This window comes from Apostichopus japonicus, chromosome 4, assembly GCF_037975245.1.
Source record: "Apostichopus japonicus isolate 1M-3 chromosome 4, ASM3797524v1, whole genome shotgun sequence".
Lineage (NCBI taxonomy): Eukaryota > Metazoa > Echinodermata > Holothuroidea > Aspidochirotida > Stichopodidae > Apostichopus > Apostichopus japonicus.
In genome coordinates, this window is record NC_092564.1 from 3,818,628 (window position 1) to 3,841,714 (window position 23,087).

Below are 23,087 nucleotides of genomic sequence, written 5' to 3' on the forward strand. Positions count from 1 at the left end.
GAATTTTTTCGTACAGGAACATTGCATTATATTTACTTGAGTGAAGATATTGAAAAATGGAATAAGACCATGTAAAGAGTCAGCAGAGAGACCGTTGTTTTTATGAAGTCAAGAGAGCTAGCTGCCTTAAATAGTTGGCAACAGAACCAGCTGTCTTAAAGAGACAGCAGATTGTCAGCTGCCTTAAAGATTCCGAGGAGAGCGAGCTGTCGTTAAGAATCTGCAGTGTGCCAGCTGCCTCGCAGAGTCAAAAGAAAGCCCGCTGTTTAAAAGAGGTCAATATAGGACCAGTCAGAATAGGACTATCTGTCTTATAGATTCAGAAGAGAGCCAGTTGTCTTATAGAGTCAGAGGAGAGCCAACTGTCTTGAAGAATCAGAAGAGAGCCAGCTATCTTATCGAGTCCGAAGAGAGCCAGCTGTCGTATAGAGTCAGAAGAGAGCCAGCTATCGCAAAGAGTCAGAAGAGAGCCAGCTGTCTTAAAGGGTTGACAGTGAGTCAGTTGTCTTAAACATTCACAAGAGAGCCAGTTGTCTTATAAAGTCACATGAGAGCCAGGTGTCTTATAGATTCAGTAGAGAGCCAACTGTCTAAAAGAGTCAGAAGAGAGCCGGCTGTCTTAAACAGTCAGAATAGGACCATCTGTCCTAAACAGTCAGAATAGGACTATCTGTCTTATAGATTCAGAAGAGAGCCAGCTGTCTTATAGAGTCAGAAGAGAGCCAACTGTCGCAAAGAGTCATAAGAGAGCCAGCTGTCTAAAAGAGTCAGAAGAGAGCCAGCTATCTTATCGAGTCCGAAGAGAGCCAGCTGTCGTATAGAGTCAGAAGAGAGCCAACTATCGCAAAGAGTATGAAGAGAGCCAGCTGTCTTAAAGGGTCGACAGTGAGTCAGTTGTCTTATAGATTCACCAGAGAGCCAGCTGTCGTATAGAGTCAGAAGAGAGCCAGCTATCTTATCGAGCCGAAGAGAGCCAGCTGTCTTAAACAGTCAGAATAGGACCATCTGTCTTAAACAGTCAGAAAAGGACTATCTGTCTTATAGATTCAGAAGAGAGCCAGCTGTCTTATAGATTCAGAAGAGAGCCAACTGTCGCGAAGAGTCATAAGAGAGCCAGCTGTCTAAAAGAGTCAGAAGAGAGCCAGCTATCTTATCGAGCCGAAGAGAGCCAGCTGTCTTAAACAGTCAGAATAGGACCATCTGTCTTAAACAGTCAGAAAAGGACTATCTGTTTTATAGATTCAGAAGAGAGCCAGCTGTCTTATAGAGTCAGAAGAGAGCCAGCTATCTTATCGAGCCGAAGAGAGCCAGCTGTCTTAATCAGTCAGAATAGGACCATCAGTCTTCAACAGTCAGAATAGGACTATCTGTCTTATAGATTCAGACGAGAGCCAGCTGTCTTTTAGAGTCAGAAGAGAGCCAGCTATCTTATCGAGCCGAAGAGAGTCAGCTGTCTTAAACAGTCAGAATAGGACCATCAGTCTTAAACAGTCAGACAAGGACTATCTGTCTTATAGATTCAGAAGAGAGCCAGCTGTCTTATAGATTCAAAAGAGAGAAAACTGTCGCGAAGAGTCATAAGAGAGCCAACTGTCTAAAAGAGTCAGAAGAGAGCCAGCTATCTTATCGAGCCGAAGAGAGCCAGCTGTCTTAAATAGTCAGAATAGGACCATCTGTCTTAAACAGTCAGAATAGGACTATCTGTCGTATAGATTCAGTAGAGAGCCAGCTGTCTTATAGATTCAGAAGAGAGCCAACTGTCGCGAAGAGTCATAATAGAGCCAGCTGTCTTTTAGAGTCAGAAGAGAGCCAGCTATCTTATCGAGTCCGAAGAGAGCCAGCTGTCGTATAGAGTCAGAAGAGAGCCAACTATCGCAAAGAGTCAGAAGAGAGCCAGCTGTCTTAAAGGGTCGACAGTGAGTCAGTTGTCTTAAACATTCACAAGAGAGCCAGTTGTCTTATAAAGTCACATGAGAGCCAAGTGTCTTATAGATTCAGTAGAGAGCCAACTGTCTAAAAGAGTCAGAAGAGAGCCGGCAGTCTTAAACAGTCAGAATAGGACCATCTGTCCTAAACAGTCAGAATAGGACCATCTGTCTTATAGATTCAGAAGAGAGCCAGCTGTCTTATAGAGTCAGAAGAGAGCCAGCTATCTTATCGAGCCGAAGAGAGCCAGCTGTCTTAATCAGTCAGAATAGGACCATCAGTCTTCAACAGTCAGAATAGGACTATCTTTCTTATAGATTCAGACGAGAGCCAGCTGTCTTTTAGAGTCAGAAGAGGGCCAGCTATCTTATCGAGCCGAAGAGAGTCAGCTGTCTTAAACAGTCAGAATAGGACCATCAGTCTTAAACAGTCAGAAAAGGACTATCTGTCTTATAGATTCAGAAGAGAGCCAGTTGTCTTATAGATTCAAAAGAGAGCCAACTGTCGCGAAGAGTCATAAGAGAGCCAACTGTCTAAAAGAGTCAGAAGAGAGCCAGCTATCTTATCGAGCCGAAGAGAGCCAGCTGTCTTAATCAGTCAGAATAGGACCATCTGTCTTAAACAGTCAGAATAGGACTATCTGTCGTATAGATTCAGTAGAGAGCCAGCTGTCTTATAGAGTCAGAAGAGAGCCAACTGTCGCGAAGAGTCATAAGAGAGCCAGCTGTCTTTTAGAGTCAGAAGAGAGCCAGCTATCTTATCGAGTCCGAAGAGAGCCAGCTGTACAGAGTCAGAAGAGAGCCAACTATCGCAAAGAGTCAGAAGAGAGCCAGCTGTCTTAAAGGGTCGACAGTGAGTCAGTTGTCTTAAACATTCACAAGAGAGCCAGTTGTCTTATAAAGTCACATGAGAGCCAGGTGTCTTATAGATTCAGTAGAGAGCCAACTGTCTAAAAGAGTCAGAAGAGAGCCGGCTGTCTTAAACAGTCAGAATAGGACCATCTGTCCTAAACAGTCAGAAAAGGACTATCTGTCTTATAGATTCAGAAGAGAGCCAGCTGTCTTATAGAGTCAGAAGAGAGCCAACTGTCGCGAAGAGTCATAAGAGAGCCAGCTGTCTAAAAGAGTCAGAAGAGAGCCAGCTATCTTATCGAGCCGAAGAGAGCCAGCTGTCTTAAACAGTCAGAATAGGACCATCTGTCTTGAACAGTCAGAAAAGGACTATCTGTTTTATAGATTCAGAAGAGAGCCAGCTGTCTTATAGAGTCAGAAGAGAGCCAGCTATCTTATCGAGCCGAAGAGAGCCAGCTGTCTTAATCAGTCAGAATAGGACCATCAGTCTTCAACAGTCAGAATAGGACTATCTGTCTTATAGATTCAGACGAGAGCCAGCTGTCTTTTAGAGTCAGAAGAGAGCCAGCTATCTTATCGAGCCGAAGAGAGTCAGCTGTCTTAAACAGTCAGAATAGGACCATCAGTCTTAAACAGTCAGAAAAGGACTATCTGTCTTATAGATTCAGAAGAGAGCCAGCTGTCTTATAGATTCAAAAGAGAGCCAAATGTCGCGAAGAGTCATAAGAGAGCCAACTGTCTAAAAGAGTCAGAAGAGAGCCAGCTATCTTATCGAGCCGAAGAGAGCCAGCTGTCTTAAACAGTCAGAATAGGACCATCTGTCTTAAACAGTCAGAATAGGACCATCTGTCTTAAACAGTCAGAATAGGACTATCTGTCGTATAGATTCAGTAGAGAGCCAGCTGTCTTATAGAGTCAGAAGAGAGCCAACTGTCGCGAAGAGTCATAAGAGAGCCAGCTGTCTAAAAGAGTCAGAAGAGAGCCAGCTATCTTATCGAGTCCGAAGAGAGCCAGCTGTCGTATAGAGTCAGAAGAGAGCCAACTATCGCAAAGAGTCAGAAGAGAGCCAGCTGTCTTAAAGGGTCGACAGTGAGTCAGTTGTCTAAAAGATTCACCAGAGAGTCAGGTGTCTTATAAAGTCACCTGGGCGCCAGTTGTCTTATAGATAAGCAGATAGCCAGCTGTCGTATAGAGTCAGCATAGATTCATTTGTCTTAAAGAGTCAGCACACATGCCAGCTGCTTTAAAGAGAAATCAGGGAGACAGCTGCATTTGGTATGCATGCATAGTCAACTTTTAATTTTTACATTAAATCGACAAACTAGCATTTATGATCCTAAGAATCGTCTCTGAGGAAAGCATACTTCTCTTTTCAGAGCATTTAAAGGTGAAAAATTGGAGGTGATCCCTGAGAGCCTGTTCTACAACCAATCTAAATTAGCAGAGATGTAAGTGTTCAAATGACAAATGGAAGCCTTAAAGAAGTATACAAACACATCGTTAAAGCTTTAACCAGTGAAACTATAGCTTTGTATTTCCATAGTTTTAATAGTACGGATTTGAAAATCTACCTTTCACTTGTAGGTTTCTGCATTAACGAATTATCTACTTAGATTTGTTAGGAGTATACGTATTGCAAAGAAATATGAGTACGGCCGGATGATGATCCGTCCGAGAGAGGAAGTACTGGAGAATGTGTCGTGTCCCCAGAGAATAACTTTGCGATTTAAAAGGCTGCAAGTTGCGCAATACATTTTCGTCAAGAAAAATAAACAAATATAAAAATTACATTAATTAACGTGAAGTAAGATGGCCACCTCAATAACTCGAGATGTGCATAGGTGGTGATGTTCAAGGCATATTCCGGTCGAAGAGGTTGGTGGAAGAAGGTTGTGTGAGACTCTGCCTCTCGCTTCGCTTCGATGTAAAGACATCGAAAGCGTTGCATAGATAAATCTTTCGTACATTCTTTTGTATATTATTTTACTAAAGTAAGCAAGTTCTGACATGAATTGAATCTTTAGCCGTACCTCGAATCGGAAGATGTAGCGAATGTAATGTACCCATCAAGAAATCTTCCCATATCACGGCACGATCTCCTCTTTGTGTGTACACAGGTTATCTATATACATTACAAAATATACCACTCTCCAGCTCAACAATCGAAAGGACTTTTGTCATGTTACGTGTGTTATGTTTGTTTGTTTCTTACTGATTCTTTCCTCGAACAGATATTTCCGGCGAAACCAGATTATTTCAGTTCCTGAAAGATTATTTCGTGGAATGTCGATCGGAATATTGTGAGTAAAGGATCACTTTCAATTCGTAACGTATCCCTCTTAACCATGTAAAGCTATTTCCTCCTTCATTTATTATCAGGATCCACAATCTTTCATATCCATATTCATGTTCAGAGATAGGGACAAGACTTCTCAAATCTGACAGCAAAAAATAAAAAAATCGTGGCATAGTTGGCAGTGACGTGCACATGATATTAAAAGTTAAGGGGGCAGGGAGCAAGTTCTAAATCTCTGGCTGATCTAGTAACGGCAGGAAACTTTACGGAAGGGTGTCCTTGGCCCGGAGGAGTGGTGCTATTCTTCCTTGTCTTATTGCATAATATTTCTCTACTGAAAGTTTCCCCCCACCCAATATCGGGTGATTGTGGGGGCCCCGGCATACTCCCTCCCTAACGTTTTAGGCACGCCATTGGTAGTTGGTCCTTCCCCCGACAACCATTATTTTCGGGTTTTTTCTTACTCAAAGTGCCCTACTTATAGCTACAAAAATGGAGAATTTTTTCTCGAATAAAGAGTGGAACTTTAAGAGCAAAAGAGTGGTTGCATTCAATTTAAAATATAGTTCCTGATTTTTTCATCCTTCTGCTGTAAGTGATTTTGTTGCATTTTTGCAGTGTACTGCAATTTTGTACACTTAAGTCCCACACAAAATTGTAAAAAGTAATACAACCTGGCGTTTAGATCTGATAATGGACGTAATTTCTATTCTAAATATACCTAAGAATGCACCAATTGAGGCCTCGATTTTGCCGCCCACAACTCTCTCCTCATGCTATACGCCCCCCCAACACTCTCCTCATGCTATATAGGCCCCCAACACTCTCCTCATGCTACTGTATATGGGCCCCCCAACACTCTCCTCATGCTATATGCCCCCAACGCTCTCCTCATGCTATATGAGCCCCCCACCCCACCAACACTCTCCTCATGCTATATGCCCCCAACACTCTCCTCATGCTATATGGGCCCCCAACACTCTCCTCATGCTACTGTATATGGGCCCCCCAACACTCTCCTCATGCTATATGCCCCCAACGCTCTCCTCGTGCTATATGAGCCCCCCCCCCCAACACTCTCCTCATGCTATATGCCCCCCAACACTCTCCTCATGCTATATGCCCCCCCCCCACCACTCTCCTCATGCTATATGGGAGTCAATATCAGCGACTGGGCCCCTGAGCTACATGTCTCCTTTATAAAATGCTAAATCCTTCCTTGGTTTTTTGGTCGTTCAAAAGCCTTGACTGAAAACGTACAAGGCAGACAGACATTTCTCAACACTGCGCAATTCCGTATCATACACCTGTTATTGACTCCTATGAGTGTGTCACTAGACGAATAAAATAGTCTCCTACTCACCCCCACCCCTACCAAAAACAGTTCCTACTAAGAATGCGTAGGAACAAACTCATTCAAACAATGGCAACATTAAATAAGTCTAAACCAGGGGTGAGCAACCTTTTTGAATGAATGGGCCAGATATAAGGAGTGAAAAATTGACTGGGCTGTTGATTTTAAACCTTTGTTTCCGAGGACTTTCAAGCAATAGGTGTGTGTACTTAATCTGTGATCACAAAAACATAATGTCAATACAGCACATTTGATAATTGATGGGGATAATAGGCCTACCTGACAGCATCATTAGTGCCGTTAAATTCTAAGCAGCTAGCTCATTTTTTGTTATGATGTAAAATAGATTGATTTTTTTCTTAAGACATCTCACGCGCCGCAAAAAATCACTGGCGGGCCGCATGTGGCCCGCGGGCCGTAGGTTGCCCACCGACATACAAAAACAATTGAACTGTTTAAATGACTGGTTGGTTGTGGAGTATCGGATACTTTTAACATTGTTCATAGTCTACTGCATATCAACCGTATGCAAACAACTGTTAGCGTGTTCCTCGACTTGTCCACATCTAAACCCCACCCCTCCCTGCCACTGGAACCAAAAAGTCGTGAATGCCGCTATGAGTGAGAAAGGTAATCTCATACAACTTTTTAACTGCAATTCTCACTAATCACGTTTTAACGTTTTGTTTTTCTCTCTGTCTCCCTTCAAGGTCGTTATCTGGGAATCATATATCAAGCTTACCAGAAGACCTCTTTGAAAACACTACAATATACGAGGCATTGTAAGCTACTCAATTCATTTCGATTTCTTTTACCAATTTTTTCTCTACTGGAATTTTGATCACGCACTTTCCATTCCACAACTAGTGTGTCAATGGAGTAAAGCAATAATTGAATAAACCATCTTGAACCTGTGAAAGTGTGAAGCTTATACATGTATGTATTGTATTTATTTTAGATCCTCCTGCAAGCAGGAACTCGCGAAGAAGCCATCATTGGCTTATCAAAGCCGCAAGCTGACCGAAGTCAGTCTCTTAGATTCATTTTTAGTAGCACATAGTACTACATTTAGTAGTACATAGTACATACTATTTTGAGCTCAGATGCACAGTTCACAGTCGATTACTCAACTAGTGACTCCATGATACCTCACTGGACAAAATACCGTTATGATCATAAGTCTCAATATAAGGGGACTGGGCTTGACAGTGGACAGAGTTGGTTGGTTTTAATATGGGCTCTATCTTCCCTGGCGAGTGCCGTCACGAGCACGATCAGACCTCTTTAGTTTTTATGTCCATTTGAAAACTAGGCATTAAGTCCCGGGATTGACACCACATAAGCACGGACGTGATGATATTAGCCATGATTTCACTGGACGGTGTAGTTCTGTCAGTTTAATCATCAGATGTAGAACCTGTATCGCTTATTGGTACATATTGTTACACCAATGGTAGGTCTTACATGTAATCATTAATTCAGTCATTCGTTATAGACACATTGTATTATATAATAACATTGTATCGTTTTTACTGAACATTTACATCATTTACCAATCATTACTAAACTTATCAACTTAATTAACTATTCACCCCTTCACAGGAATTATATTTGTATTTGACAAGATCGGTTAAATATCACAATCTGTTATCAAGATGTTTATCAAGATGTTTATAATTACTTTACAATCCAGGGACTTGGCAGACAATCAACTTACAGAATTTCCAACCGCAATCATCAAGGCAAATGAAACCATGCAATTCATCATTCTCTTCCTGCAATCGAATCGTTTGATATCAATCAATAGTGGATCTTTTGATAATCTCATCAACTTACGCTCAGTGTGAGTATATCAGATCATCCAGTCTCAATGTACTCACGGCTGGATTCCAGAACCCTCACAGGTGTACCACAATTATTTGCTCCCTCGGCATACACGCCAAATTCGTCACTTTTCAAGGCCGCTAGAGTATAGATAGGAGTTTTCAACTGACATGTCCTATATCCACCATAAGATAGATGATGGTTTGGGCTATCACAACACATTTACTTTTTGCCTCCATGACCATTTTAAATTTTGAGCTAGAAGAGTTTGATGTTATAGCACAGTGCTCCCAACTCATCTAAATTGCCTTAAATCACCTTCAATCCTGCAGCTTTTCAACATCCAAGCATGAAAAAGAATGTTGATGACTCAAAGAATGCCAAAAAAGTCACTACATTATGTCAAGTTAGGCCTATTTCATGGTACCTACACATAAAAAGTCGGTTTAAACGAGCCAGAGCCACCCACGCCCATAGTTAAGTCTGGATCTACCCATTCTTACTTGCATCAATTTCCTTTTCATATACGCCTCAGTTACGAGGTTCATTGCATTTAGAGTGTTGTTAACTTATCAATGTATTTGTATCTTGTCCCAGAACTGAATTCGACAAATGCGATACGATAAACACAAAATAACAGTAGAATTTACAATGGGTCCTCCAACTCCCACCTCCCCCTCCCCTTACCCTCCCCTCCACCTTCCCCTCCCTGTACATATTGTAACGCCATCGATCAATGAATGACGGCTGGTAGAAGGTCCATTGCCCCCGTCGTCGCATTTATGATATTTTTACAAAATTATTTTATTAACCAAATCCACTCGATTAAAAGACAGTTAAAAATGGCTGCACTCTTCTGCGACTCTGCTTTCTTTTGCAGTTTTTTGTCGGACAACAGCATTCATACTGTACACGGAGGAGACTTTAATGGGCCAAAACTGGAATCGATGTAAGTCATTTCCCCCTTCATATATTTATCGTAGCCAAAGGTGGCAGAGCCTGGTTTCAAATCACCCCCTCATCTACCCCTCCTATACTCCCTCGATCAGTTTTGTAAGAAAATCAAAAGTACCCATTTTTTAAGTTAACGAAATGGTACAACTTTTTGGTAATGAAAATCGTACGAGCAATTGACCGTTTGAGGTTCTTAGCGCAACAGTAGGGGAAAAAGCACGAATGAAAAGTGTTGGTGTGTTGAAAAACATTCAGATACTGGAATTCGTGTTACACAATTATGCTCATAGGGTCCATTTGGTCGGGCATTTTTGAGGTAATTCTGCGGTTTGTACCCTCAGGTCAAAGTCACGTATCCCACTGTCCTTCTAATTTTGTGGCATCTGACCCGCCCGCGTGATTTTTTCCCCAGGATGGTTGTGGGTAATTACCATAAAGGAGGCGTGTCTCAATCAGTGCACATGTGCAGTAGGCCTACTTCAGGAAAGTTTGGTATGACCTATGCACTGTACTATTGTTACAAATACATTACTGCTATATAAATACTGTACTGCTGTTGTTACAAATACCGTACCATGCTTCGTACATCACATAAAACTTGGATATCACGGTGCATGCACTGTACTAGCCTGTCGTCTACTATTGGGACGGCGTTCCCCGGATGAAATTTGGAGTGAGTTAGTTGGTAGGTGTGGGGGATGTGTGGTCGTTACATAATGTAGGTTGGTTTTGTTTTTTCTCTTTGTGGTTGGCTTTTTGGGGCCTGTTTGTGGTGTTTTGCTTGTTTTGCTTCTGTTGGCCTTTGGGTCCGTGTCCTTTTCGCTTCGCGTTGGGCGCTGCGTTGGTGAGAGGTTGATGGGTTTCGGTTGTTTTGCAGACTGGGTTTGTTTTTGGTTTTGTTGGCCTTTGGTCCGTGTCCGTTTTTCTTGGCACGTAAAAAGCACTGTACTAGCCTAGCCTATATGACTTATTATAAGGCTAGTGCAAATCACACGTACGTCGACTGGATATGGGCATCGTATGGATATGGGCAGGAACAAAGACAGGAACAAAAACTGATGATTCTTTGGTACTTGCTTTAGAACGTAAGGAAAGTCCTTATGCAACAAATAACACCGGTCCTCAATCCTCAGGCTAAAAAGAATTCGAAATGCCCCAAAGCTAACAAAGGCCAACTTTACGGCCAAGTAGTTATTGTAACTAAGCAGATACTGCTAAGTATGTCAAAGATGTAATTTCAAACCAAAGATAAGGTTCCTGTTAGTCAGTTTATAGAAAACGTAAGAAATTCCATCACTGGTAACCCTAGCCTTTTGCGGTGAAATGATCTTGTATGGTCTTTTCACACGCGTACGTACACGGCCTAGATGTTTCCAGTGTTATATCAATTCACGTGCGAACACTATGGTAAATAACCTCTGTTGCCATAGGAGCACAATTAGAATGGCGCTATTTACCTTTCCTTTTTGACGATATCTGCCAGTATAGCGGCACGCCTACTTTATGTTAATTACCCACAACCATCCTGGGGAAAAAAATCACGCGGCCCGACCGCCGCTATGACAGTGGTTTTCACGTTTAATGGAATTCTCACAGAATACAATTGTTAACCGTGATTCATCAATACAATTTGACCGCCATATGAAAGGCTATACTTCTTGCTGCTTAGACTAATACGAAAAAACGGATAAAATGTATAATGATTCCCTTCAGCTGGTATGTGCAATAGATAAGTATCCTATGTGTCCTTCTCATTTATACAGATACTTGTTTGAAAACCAGCTTGTAGAAATAATTGACAATCCGTTCACTGGGGACATGATAAAAAAAGTGTAAGTTCGGGTTATTTGGGAAACATTCTATTTTGCCCATGATAAGTACTTCGGATATCAATTTGATTTAAACAACATTTCTCGTTATTCCCATCATGAGCTTTTACTTTATTTTCTTAAACAAGTGTTGCAATGTTGTTATTAGGTACAAGCAATGTTATGGTATTTGTATTGAAATATTGAGCAGAGCAGGTTTCACACAGTGGAAGGGCATGATCCTGGCAACTATCCATTGAGCAGCGCATTATTCACACAGTAGAAGGGCATGATCCTGCCAACTATCCATTGAGCAGCGCATTATTCACACAGTAGAAGGGCATGATCCTGGCAACTATCCAATGAGCAGCTCATTATTCACACAATGGAAGGGTATGACCCTTGCAACTATCTATTGAGCAGCGCATGATTCACACGTACAATGGAAATGCAAGAACCTGCCCACTATCCATTGAGCAGCGCATTATTCACAAAGTTGGAGGGCATGGTCCTGGCAACTATATCCATCTAATGATCGAATCATATATAGATGGAATTTCCGATAACGTTTGGTGATTGAGCATTTTTGTAGTTTTGGCATCATACAGATGGAAAGATGAATCTTTGCTTAACGAACATCAAAGGCCATCAACCATCTTGAGATCGTTCTTAAGATTTAGAAATGTTTGTAACGAACGCGAACCCTCGTCTATGAACGCGAACTGGAAGTTGGGTATTTGAACAACAGGTGTATGCAGCTTTCACTTGACTTTTTGTAAATAATACTGTACTGGGAAATATTTACTCATTACGGTAACGTCTTCAATAATATAAGAAGAAAGCAATTAAGATGTTGTAAGTTTCGGTGCTCTCAAACCGCTCGCTCTTATATAAGTTTGCCTTTAGTAAAGAGTATGAAAGTAGGACGTTTATATCACCGGTGATTTGCAAATTAACTTAAAATAAAAATTCAGGGTTACGGTAACTATTCCTCAATTTTTCGTGAAAAGGTTTCTTATTTCCAAATTAAATGTTAAATGATATGCACAAAATTACGCATATTAACTATATGAAACACTCTGTATACAGTGCGACAAAAAAATGCATGACAATACAAACGGCTAAAAAGCAGTCGCGTGCCCAGGATACCAAAGGTGTGGAGGAGTAATTTTTAAATCGCCCGGCGAGAAGCTTCCTAAAAGAGCGACCGACTGAATGTAAAACATCTCCCTGCTAGCCGTTTTACATCCGGCTGCCTTTCGTGGGCATGCCATTTTCGTAAAGTATGAACATCATTATTTGTACCTCAAAACTAGATACCTTTTGCAAAATAAAATATTACAGCAGTTTATAAAATTTTGCGGCAAACGAAGGTTGAAATTGTGTTCCTGAATAACGATATTCTCTTTTGTAGGCATCTCTATGGAAACAATATCAGGAATCTTTCCAACGAATTTGTCACAGGGGTTAGCAATGAATCTTTGATGTAAGTATAGTACAGAATGTAAATATATTTCATGTATGACGAGTAGTAGCAGGAACTTAAATTTTTTATAATGAAGGGTGTCGGCATGGCAGTGAAGTCAATGCGACTTTCGGTGCTCATGCACTGCAGAAGAGCTGGTTTTGCTCTAAACTCTGCAAAAAACAAACATTTGCTGTTTTACTTCCAATCACTTAATCTAATTTGTGATATATATATATATATATATATATATATATATATATATATTACTCTGGATCATACCTTAGGTAGACATTTACATTGACTTACACACTAAATTCAATCGACACTGAAATGTCGACCTAAGGTACACTGTCGACCTAAGGTACACGTTTTTACCATAAACTGTCGACCTAAGGTACATATAGTACGTATATATATATACATATATATATATATATATATATATATATATATATATATAGAGTAGGTTGGCGTCTATCTTGGCGCAGAGTGCTCTATGTCCATTGGACAGAGCGGAATATATGTTGGTAACTGGTCCAGTTGTCTGAAGATCGCTACAAAGCGTGAAACTCCGAGTTACAACTACTAGTGTTCCACTAGTCTCATCCAGTATCAACATATATATATATATATATATATATATATATATATATATATATAGTGTAACGGAAATGTATCCCTTTAAGTAAATTGTTATTATAATATTATCGTTGTAGAATGAGCGTTCCCTCGGTTCTACCCGTCGATGGCCTCTCTCTAAAAATATGTGTAGAGCTTTTGCGAGTTGCAAGTGGGGACAGCCAATGAAAATCGTACCCCTGTTTTGTTTGTAAACTTTGCTGAACCAGCACCCGAATTTTGAGATGTTTCCCATGTTAGTGATAGCGCAGATTGTTTTATTAGTTTGAGCTCACCACGCTCACGAGGTATTCCGAGATTGGCCTCTGACAGAGAGAGAACCGAGGGAACGCATATTTTCTGTAAGTTGCTACCACTTCACTGGTATATTTTTGTTCTATCACACGATTATGTGCTTGGCATGACTTCTAGGTTTAATTGTTTGTCTTAGGAAAGATTAAATCGGGTATCTTTGGGGTGACGGGGGTTATTTTTCGTACACCTAGGGAATTGTAAGAAAATTATCGTTGCGCTAAGTGCATTGAAGTAGCAAGAAACTAGGGTGTATTTTTAGGACGTCATATTTGTTGTCACATTCTATAGGGGGTTCGATAATTGTAATTTCGACTTCACTAGGAGGCTCACAAACGCTATACCGTGTGTTTCATGTGGGCGTTTGTTTTTTATATATCTTTTGTGTTTTCTTAAGCAAAGCAAGTAGTGAGAACGACTAGTGTCAACAAACGCTAGTATTATCCTTCATCTGTAAATACTTTTACCCACGTACTGGTTCGATTGTGATCTCGAAAAGAGATATTTTATTTAGTAATATAAACTGGTTAAGTCTTTAAGCCTGTTGGTGAGTACGTCCCAATAAAATATCTTGTATGCGTCCACGAGTTAGTGTAACTGCGTAAGTGCGCAACTGCGTAACTGCGTAAGTGCGTAAATGCGTAAGTGCGTAGTTGCGTAACTGTGTAACTACCTAACTGCGTAACTTCCTAAGTGCGTAACTGTGTTACTGCTTAAGTGTACAGACAGTTCCTTTTATCCTGTACCATTTCTATTAACTGCTTATCTGTAAAGTCTGTCAATGCCATAATCTGTGGTAAATTCATGTGCCAGTGAATCAAAGATCAACGTAATAAATCAATAAATAAGCGATCAACCAGTCATCAACCTCTTCTCCGATTTTTTTGTCTTGATATGTGTTGAAGATTTTTATTAGTTCAAGCAGCTGGACTTCGGGGACACTGGTCAACGTTACAATATATATATATATATATATATATATATATATATAAATATATATATATATATATATATATATATATATATATATATATATATATATATATATATATATATATACATATATATATATATATATGTTAATATATATATATACATTTATGTTTAAATATGGTCATTGATATATCCTTTAAATCTGATACGTTGGAATGTTTGCTCAGCTGTCAAGATTCTATGTATTGGAATTTTCATCAACATGCGGACTTTCTTCTTCCTTTTTTTTTAAATTTACCTCTGTGAAAAAGCCTGAGCTAGTAAAGTGAAAATATAAAGAAAAGCAAAATCTTGTTCAATTGAATTGAAATGATTCCCACTGTTGTTGCAATATATCATTAAATTTGAACACTTCAAATCTTCGCCATAGCAAAAGCTGCATCAGAAACTGGTTTTGCATGGACCAGATATGCAACTTCAGCCATGCACCGGAACACTATACTTTACATCGTCAAGCTCTGTATACAGTATGAACAACATTATTTGCGATAATTTATCCTGCCTTTGTTTTATCTACTTTGTATTCTTTTCATCAGCTTTCTAAGTTGTGCATCTTTGTCTGAATTACCACAAGCCATCAATGCAAAACGAATGTAAGTTTAATTGAGATAAACGCCTTTACACATTTACAACATATGCAACGTGATTGACCGGATTCCAATACATTTCTTATATCAGTTTTCGATCTCAAATAGGGAACGTGTCAATCCACAGTCTTTACCTAACATATGTCACATTAGTTAAGAGTGATCCAGGTTGGTTTTCGTATCTTTTCTTACAAACGTATAACGTGACAGGAAAAGCCGATACGAAAATGTTACTGACATTCGTTTTTGTGGATATCAGTTTTAAAATAACATCCTTTAAGGTATACACTTCTTTGTAAAAGCCATGTACCCCCTTTGTTAATCTTATATATCTCTCTCTCTCTTATTTATTTTTAATATAAACGGTACCACACGGAAAAATGAATCATATAATGCGCATATATAAAAAATTTGTAGGAGATTTTTGTTTTCGATCAATTATTACTTAAATACCATATAATTCTCTAAACAGGAAATGTGTCAATCCGCAGTCTTTACCTGAATTACCTGCTCCCCAATATCATTTGATGATTTTCGACTATTTCCAAAGAAGCGGATTTGATTGCAAACTAATTACGACATGTGTGGCCTGTCGGCCTGGTACATACGCTAATAGAGTAACAATCGGGTGTCTACCATGTCCCATTGGTAGGTATGGGTTCATAGAAGAAAACTTTCATCCAAACACACCCCAACCACCCGCACACCATATGGTGAAATCTCGGTTTGGTGGAACTAAATAGATAGCTGTTATGGCTTATAAGAAAATAAATCCTGATCTTGACTCCGTTTTCTGAGAGAAAGAGAGAGACTATAGATTATTAACATGCAAATGAAAAGACAAATGTACTCACTGATAGTTAATAATAATAATGATGATGACGATGATGTTGATGGTGGTTGAAGTGATGGCGGTGGATTTGTGATGGTGATGGTGGTGATTGTGATGATGATACTTTAGAGTAAGTCAAAACTTAAGAGCCATTACCAAGTTTTGAATCAATTACACTTTATGCTTCAGAAAATTGTGTTGTCGCCTCCTTGAACTCGGATTACATCTATACTTGGACTGAATGGAGAAAATAACAACTAACGAGATTTTAATATTTAACCTCACTTGAAATATTCCTTTTTCAATTTGTGTTCTTTCTTCTCGAATGATTACAGGTGGGTTTTACCAAGATGGCATCGGTCAGCTGTCGTCTGTTGATAATGGTGTGGCATGTAAGCAATGTAACAAGGGTACCTATGTAAAGTCTGGAGGGGGTTCTTCAACTAAAGACTGTGAAGTCTGTCCAGGAGGGACCAACCAATCGACATTTGCCGGATACAGAGCCTGCCCTTGTAAGGAGGATTATGCACGTACAGACCGTTACGGCCCCTGCACACTTTGCCAAGAAGATGGCGTTAATTGTTCCGCCGACTTCAAAACCCTTCTACCAGGTTATACGTGGAACTGGAACTTTCCAGATGCCAACTTGAGTAATTATGAACGATTTATTACTAATCTGAAGCAAGAGACGCATTTGCTGGACTCTTACACGAGTTATAATGAGACGTTTCCAGTGATATTTCAATGTCCTCGGAAAGACAGCTGTGCCAATGATGACGGAAACATCATAGAAGGATCATGCGCAGAGGGTTACAAGGGATGGCTTTGTTCCAACTGCCAACGTGGTTACTACTCGGTTTTGAATGTGTGTATGCGTTGCCCTAGCTTGGCAATATTAATAACGGAAACTTGCGCTTTCTTTCTAGTTTGCGTTGTGATATTATTACTGTTGTTATGGCAGAAGAAGGAGGAAAACAATGTTTTGCAAGAAAGAAGAACAATCTTAGATGTATTAATTTCTCGAATCAAAATTCTACTCGGTTTCTATCAAGTTGTCGGTGAAATATTCACTTCCTTTCATGACATTAACTGGACTGGACCTTTGGTCATCATTGGCAGTTTTATTTCATCTTTGGAGATGAATATCTTGAAATTATTCGTGAGACCTCGATGCTATGATGATCGTTTGGTAATTGACCCAAAGATTGAATTTTTCATTGGAATATCGCTTCCAATTGCAATAATTATCCTCCCATCTACTTATTATCTAGCTAAGAAAGTCGTTTTGTTATACAGGCAGCGATTTGCCTCTGCCAACTCTCAGTGGTCCATTGGGGACTTAAGATCCAGGTCATACACCTTTGTTATTGTCGTTTTGTTTATCATCTACCCAGGAGTTTGCTCATCTATCTTTCAACTTTATCCACGAGCTTGTAAAACCTTTTTCTTGGATGAGCAAAATCGATACTTCATAACACGGCTTAGGTCTAATCTTGATATTAGTTGCGACAATCTCGGCCCGTACCATTACCTTGCTTATTTCTTCACTGCTGTTTACGTCATCGCTTTTCCGGCAACTCTCCTGTATATCCTATGGAAGAGATGGCAGTCAGAGGGTGAAATAGATCAGGAACAACGAACTGACAGTGCTGATGATGGTGAAGGTCTTCATATTAATCGTAATGGTGATGATGACGATGATTCTTGCAATGATATGCCTGATGAAAATACTCCTTTACTGAGGATACCGACCAACCGTTGTGGGCTACAGGCAACGACATCTTCATGGTTAATTTTCCTCTGTGAAAATTACAAAGAACAATACTGGTTTTGGGAGGTTATTGAACTTACAAGAAAAGTTTCTCAAACTTTGCTGATAACATTGTTTGGATGGGAAGACAGATTGACTGTCCTTCTCACAACGTGTATATCAGTGGTGTTTTTGGTACTGCATGCTCGATACAGACCTATGAAGAGTTCATATGAACAGGGACTTCAAGTAAGTTTCCTTTACACCCTTCTTATTAGTGAAACGGAATTTTCCAACATAATGCTTTTCTTTCTGTCCCTGTTCCTTCTTCCTCCTTTGATATAAAATACCTGAAAAGCACTTAAAGGATATACATTTATCGAACGTTTTGTGATAAAGAACTCCTTCCATGATATATATATATATATATATGGTATATATAAATATATATATATATATGGTATATATATGTTACCCCGGGGATTCGGGTGACCTAGGTATGAGCCAATATATAGGCCACCTGAGGGGTAGAAAGGAACAAAACTCAGAGCAAAATGAATAGTACAGCAACACAATGTCATATGGTATATCAATGTTTATTTACAACCCTTTAATCTAGAACATAATTGTCCTTTACAGCTCTCTGTTATATCATATCAACCTCAGTGCAACATCATGAATTTATTGATAAACAGATAAACCTAATCAACCTACAGATAACACTCACGCATAGACCAACAAACATTTTCACCAAACTAACTGACATGACCCACACAGCTGCACACAGAAGTGCTAATATTTATTCTAACATCTTAATCCTCTGTGCACCCCTAGACTAGCAACATTTCCCTGCATGAACTAGGGAGCTAGCTTACGACTTATTATTAAAACAAAGGTTTCAATATAGTTGTACCCACACACTACCACTGCACAGGCAGTATACAGCTAATAAGAACAATATCTCTACCTGGTATAGGATTGCCATGGTAACCTAAACAGTTCCACCAATCCTGTGCACCCAGATCTCTGTAGGGGGTCTACCTTATGCAGCTTGCTGTGTAGCTACTTTAATCAACCCCTCTTCCAATAGAACAACCCATCTAACTAGTCTATGCAGCACAGGTTATTCCTGCTAAGTAATTTGACACCATGGAACCACCTCGTTCCTGGGCGTAGCTGCAGTGGCTTCACCATATCAAATAACAATGTACCATACAGGTAACATACAGCTTAAGGCTATATTAAGAACATATGAAACTACTAGCATTGATAAAAAGGTGCACTTCAATATCTTGACATTTCTATTGAATGTTACCATGAATACTAATAAGAATACATCAGTTAGATCCTTTAACTATTAAAGATAAGAGTAATAAGTACAATAAAGTAAAAAGAACATACCTGAGGGGTAGAAAGGAACAAAACTCAGAGCAAAATGAATAGTACAGCAACACAATGTCATATGGTATATCAATGTGCCACTGACGGGTCATTTTCCCCTAACCTCTGAATGGCTGTACCACTATCTGTGAAGGTAACTTAATAAAAATTTATAGGGGCCTCTGTTTTGTTCAAATCACATTCCTAACACTCTCCCCCTCTCAAAAGAAGTCGTCCCTGACTCGCTTTTCATACATAATGAATGTCATACGTCAACTATCATTTAAACAATACATTTAAACCTGCTTAACATATGAAATAGAACTCTACATGTGCTCTTACATTGTACTTTTAAGGCCAGAACCCCAAATGTTAGTTTAGTGGAACAATAACAAAGTACCAGAAAATCACTTAAGTTCAAGGTCATGCGCACTCCCAAGAACTGAGTTATTTAGACAGATCACTTGATCTAAAAGCACACGACGGTAACCCCTTTTGGTCTTATGGTCCTACTCAATAGTTACTTACTATACATGCAACTGACCACTACTTGCATAAATTGAGACTCATATCTCTTCTCTAGCTACTAACCATCATCAAGATGATACCAAAAAAACAAATAAAATATGATAATCTGTCATGACCTGTTATATAGTCTAGTCAATCACAACTATTACTACCCATTATCCACTTCTTTCAACATTCGTCGGTCTGTACAAAGTCCAGTCAGGAGTATGTTGTTGGAACTGTGGGTAAAACACTGGCGTTTGTAGTCGGTAGTCGTACATGGGAGGACATGGCTGGAACCAAGGTCTAGTTTGTGTCTGAGGGTAAGGTTGTCCAAGGTTAGGTGGGGGTAAATAGGACGGATATGGACACTGGGTAGACTGAACCCAAGTTGGGGCTCCGGGTTGTCCGTAATTCAGGAAATCTGGTGGCCGTCTATTTCGTGACGGGCGTCCCTGTTCCTCTGGTACTCGCTCCTGTGGTGCCTGTTCCTCTGGTATTTCCACGGGTGGTTCAACTGGACGTGTCGGCTGCTCTGGAATTTGGGGTGTCTGATTTACTGGACTCTGCGAAACATCTACAGCTGCTGGTGTCTGATTTACTGGACTCTGCGAAACATCCACAGCCGCTGGTGTCTGAGTCGGTACATTCTGTAGCTGGTCAGGAACACCATCACTAACACATTGCTCCGCTGGAGCTGAGGTCCGAGCAGATGAACGCTGTCGGTTGATATACGTGTGCCACTCGTCATCGCTCACATCTGACCCATCTACATCACCACCTGCCTGGGTTGCAGTTCGTCTTTTCTTTCGCTGGCGTGGGGGCTTCCCATGGATCATCTGTGTCTCATCTAGAGGCAGTGCATCGCATGCTAATAACAAGTTGCGATGTAGAACACGTTTTTGTTTCTTAGCATTATCTGTAATCACTTCAAACACGGGTATGTCAGGATTGATCTGCTTTACAACCCTATAGACGGTGTCTTCCCAGTAAGATCGAAGCTTATCAGGGCCTGCTTGTCGGACAAGGTTCTTCACAAGAACTCGGTCACCAGGGCTTAATTGGGTGTAGTGAGTCTTTCTGTCATACCTTTCCTTCGCAGCAGCTGAAGCCTTGTCGGTGTGCCTATTGGCAATACTATACGCTTCCTGCATTTGACAACGCCATTTATCCGAAAATGTTCTGTGATCAATGTCCTCGTTCTCACTTTCCAAATTAAACAAAATATCAACAGGGAGTCGTGGTGAACGCCCGAACATGAGGAAAAATGGCGAGAATCCAGTAGCATCATTCTTTGAACAGTTTCTGCTGGTTTGACAGCGTTCGCAACATGTTGAGTATAGTCCGGTTCATTCTCTCAACCTGACCATTCCCCTGGGGATGATATGGGGTTGTTCTGCAATGCTCAATACCACAGTATTCCTGGAGTTTTGTGAAGAGTTGGTTTTCAAACTCCCTCCCTTGGTCATGGTGAAGTCTCTTCGGAAAGCCAAATCTCATGTGCCGATTTGTTCTTGGTAGGGTAAGCTTGTACGAACCTAGTGAAATGGTCAACTACCACGAGGATATATTCGTACCCACCCTTACACTTTTCCAGGTGTAAGTAGTCTATTGATACCATCTCGAAAGGTTCTGTCGTGTGTATTGGTATTAAAGGTGCTCTAATATTTCGAGTAGGTTTCTTCTGAACTACACAATGACACTGCTTGGTGATGTACATTTCCACCTCTTTTGCCATGTATGCCCAATAGAACCGTTGTCGTATTAGGTCAAGGGTTCTTTCTACACCAATATGACCCATGTCGTTGTGGAGCCCCTTCAAAACCGTGTCCTTATACTTGGTCGGGAGGAGTAGCTGTTTTCTGTTGACGGTGCATCTACAAAGTAGTCCCTTATCATCAAACTCTAGTTTGTTCCACTGGTTTAGCAGAACCTGTACGTTCTTAGTCTCATTTTTCCGCTACTGTGGAGATGGTCTCTTTCCGGTTTTCTTCATTTGCATAACTCTACCAAGAACCAAGTCATTCTCTTGGGCTTCTTTAAGCTCCAGTGGGTCGATAGGCGAGATTGTAGATGTGGGTGATGTTCCTAGTATGTCGCAACTGTTGCTGTTCACTGTTGTCACATCGATGCATGCCACTTCTCCGCAACATGTGCCTTGGACGTATTCAGCTGTGGCTGTTATTGCAGTACTCGGGATCTTCTCTGTGAATTCGTTGATATAGTCTTCCAACTTGTCAGGTATCGGCATCCTTGATAACACATCTGCATCTACGTTTTCCTTACCCGGGCGGTATCTAATTTCAAATCGAAAACTAGCCAACTCTGATACCCACCTCTGGCCTGTGGCATTCAGACGGGCAGTAGTCATCACGTATGTCAGGGGATTGTTGTCAGTGAATACCACAAAATGATTTGCATACTGAAGGTAGTCACGGAAACGTTCTGTCACCGCCCATTTGAGAGCAAGGAATTCCAACTTACTGGAGTGATAATTCTGTTCTGGGGGCGTTAACGTGCGTGAAGCATATGCTATGACTCTCAATTTCCCCTCCAAATGTTGGTACAAGACTGCACCAAGACCGTCACCAGAAGCATCAGTGTGGAGAACATACGGTTGAGAAAAATCTGGATAGGCCATAACAGGGTGAACTGTCAGGCGATCAACAAGGTCACACAAAATCGCATGGTGTTCGGGGGTCCACACTATCTTTTCTTTAGAATCACGAGTATTCCCCTTACCAGATCTCGACTCCTGTTTACCCTTCGCCTTGAACTTTTTCTGTTGAGTTCCTAGCAACCCGTACAGCGGCTTCGCTATGATGGAGAAGTTCTGGATATAGTTCCTGTAATACCCAATGAAGCCCAAAATCTTTCGAAGTTCTCCAACGGTTGTTGGTGTCTTGTTCTTCAATAACAGAACTGGTTCTTTGTCAGCAGGGTCCATTCCGTACCCTTCGCCAGTTACCAACCTCCCTAGGTACCTTACCTTTCTCTTGAACAACTCACACTTCTTGGGTTTCAGCTTAATGCCATGCTTTTGTAATCTTTGTAAAACTCTCCGAAGGCGTTCCAAATGGTTGCTAAATGTAGAACCGTAAACAAGGATATCATCAAGGTAGACCACACATATCTCGTTGTTAAGATCGTGCAAGCATCCTTCCATGTACCGTTGAAACTCTGCTGGGGCATTTTTCAGCCCAAAGGGGATTCTTTGCCACTCATGTAATCCCCAGGGAGTAATAAACGAGGTGAGATGCTGACTTTCTGGAGACATATACCCTTGATGGTACGCTTTACCCTGATCTAGGGTACTGAACCATGTGTTCCCTTTCAGGCCATCTAGCAGATCTTGGATTTTGGGGATTGGTTGTCGATCATCCACTGTTTTCTCGTTGAGTGCTTTAAAATCAACGCACAGACGAAGTGAGCCATCACGCTTTCGCACGCACACTACCGGGGAGGAATAATTAGATTTAGACTTACTCACCCAACCACGTCTGATGAGATCCTCTAAGTATTCTTTGACTTCCTTGTACAGTGGTCGGGGAATGCTGATGTATCCCTTCTGAACAGGTGTTTTGTCCTTCAGCTGGATTTTCATCTGCAAATCTGGGCAGTCACCAG

General features: G+C 40.6%; 1 protein-coding gene across 1 annotated transcript in view; it reads left to right on the forward strand.

Moving 5' to 3' along the window:
- The window catches only part of LOC139966181 (uncharacterized), a 48,996-nt gene that overhangs the window by 20,695 nt on the left and 5,214 nt on the right, over nt 1-23,087 (forward strand). The window contains exons 13-22 of the mRNA XM_071968959.1: nt 4,154-4,225; nt 5,009-5,077; nt 7,138-7,209; nt 8,121-8,270; nt 9,132-9,200; nt 10,969-11,037; nt 12,428-12,499; nt 14,941-14,997; nt 15,464-15,639; nt 16,159-17,822. Of these exons, the coding sequence (XP_071825060.1) occupies nt 4,154-4,225; nt 5,009-5,077; nt 7,138-7,209; nt 8,121-8,270; nt 9,132-9,200; nt 10,969-11,037; nt 12,428-12,499; nt 14,941-14,997; nt 15,464-15,639; nt 16,159-17,822 (2,470 nt within the window). The remainder of the gene's footprint in view (nt 1-4,153; nt 4,226-5,008; nt 5,078-7,137; nt 7,210-8,120; nt 8,271-9,131; nt 9,201-10,968; nt 11,038-12,427; nt 12,500-14,940; nt 14,998-15,463; nt 15,640-16,158; nt 17,823-23,087) is intronic.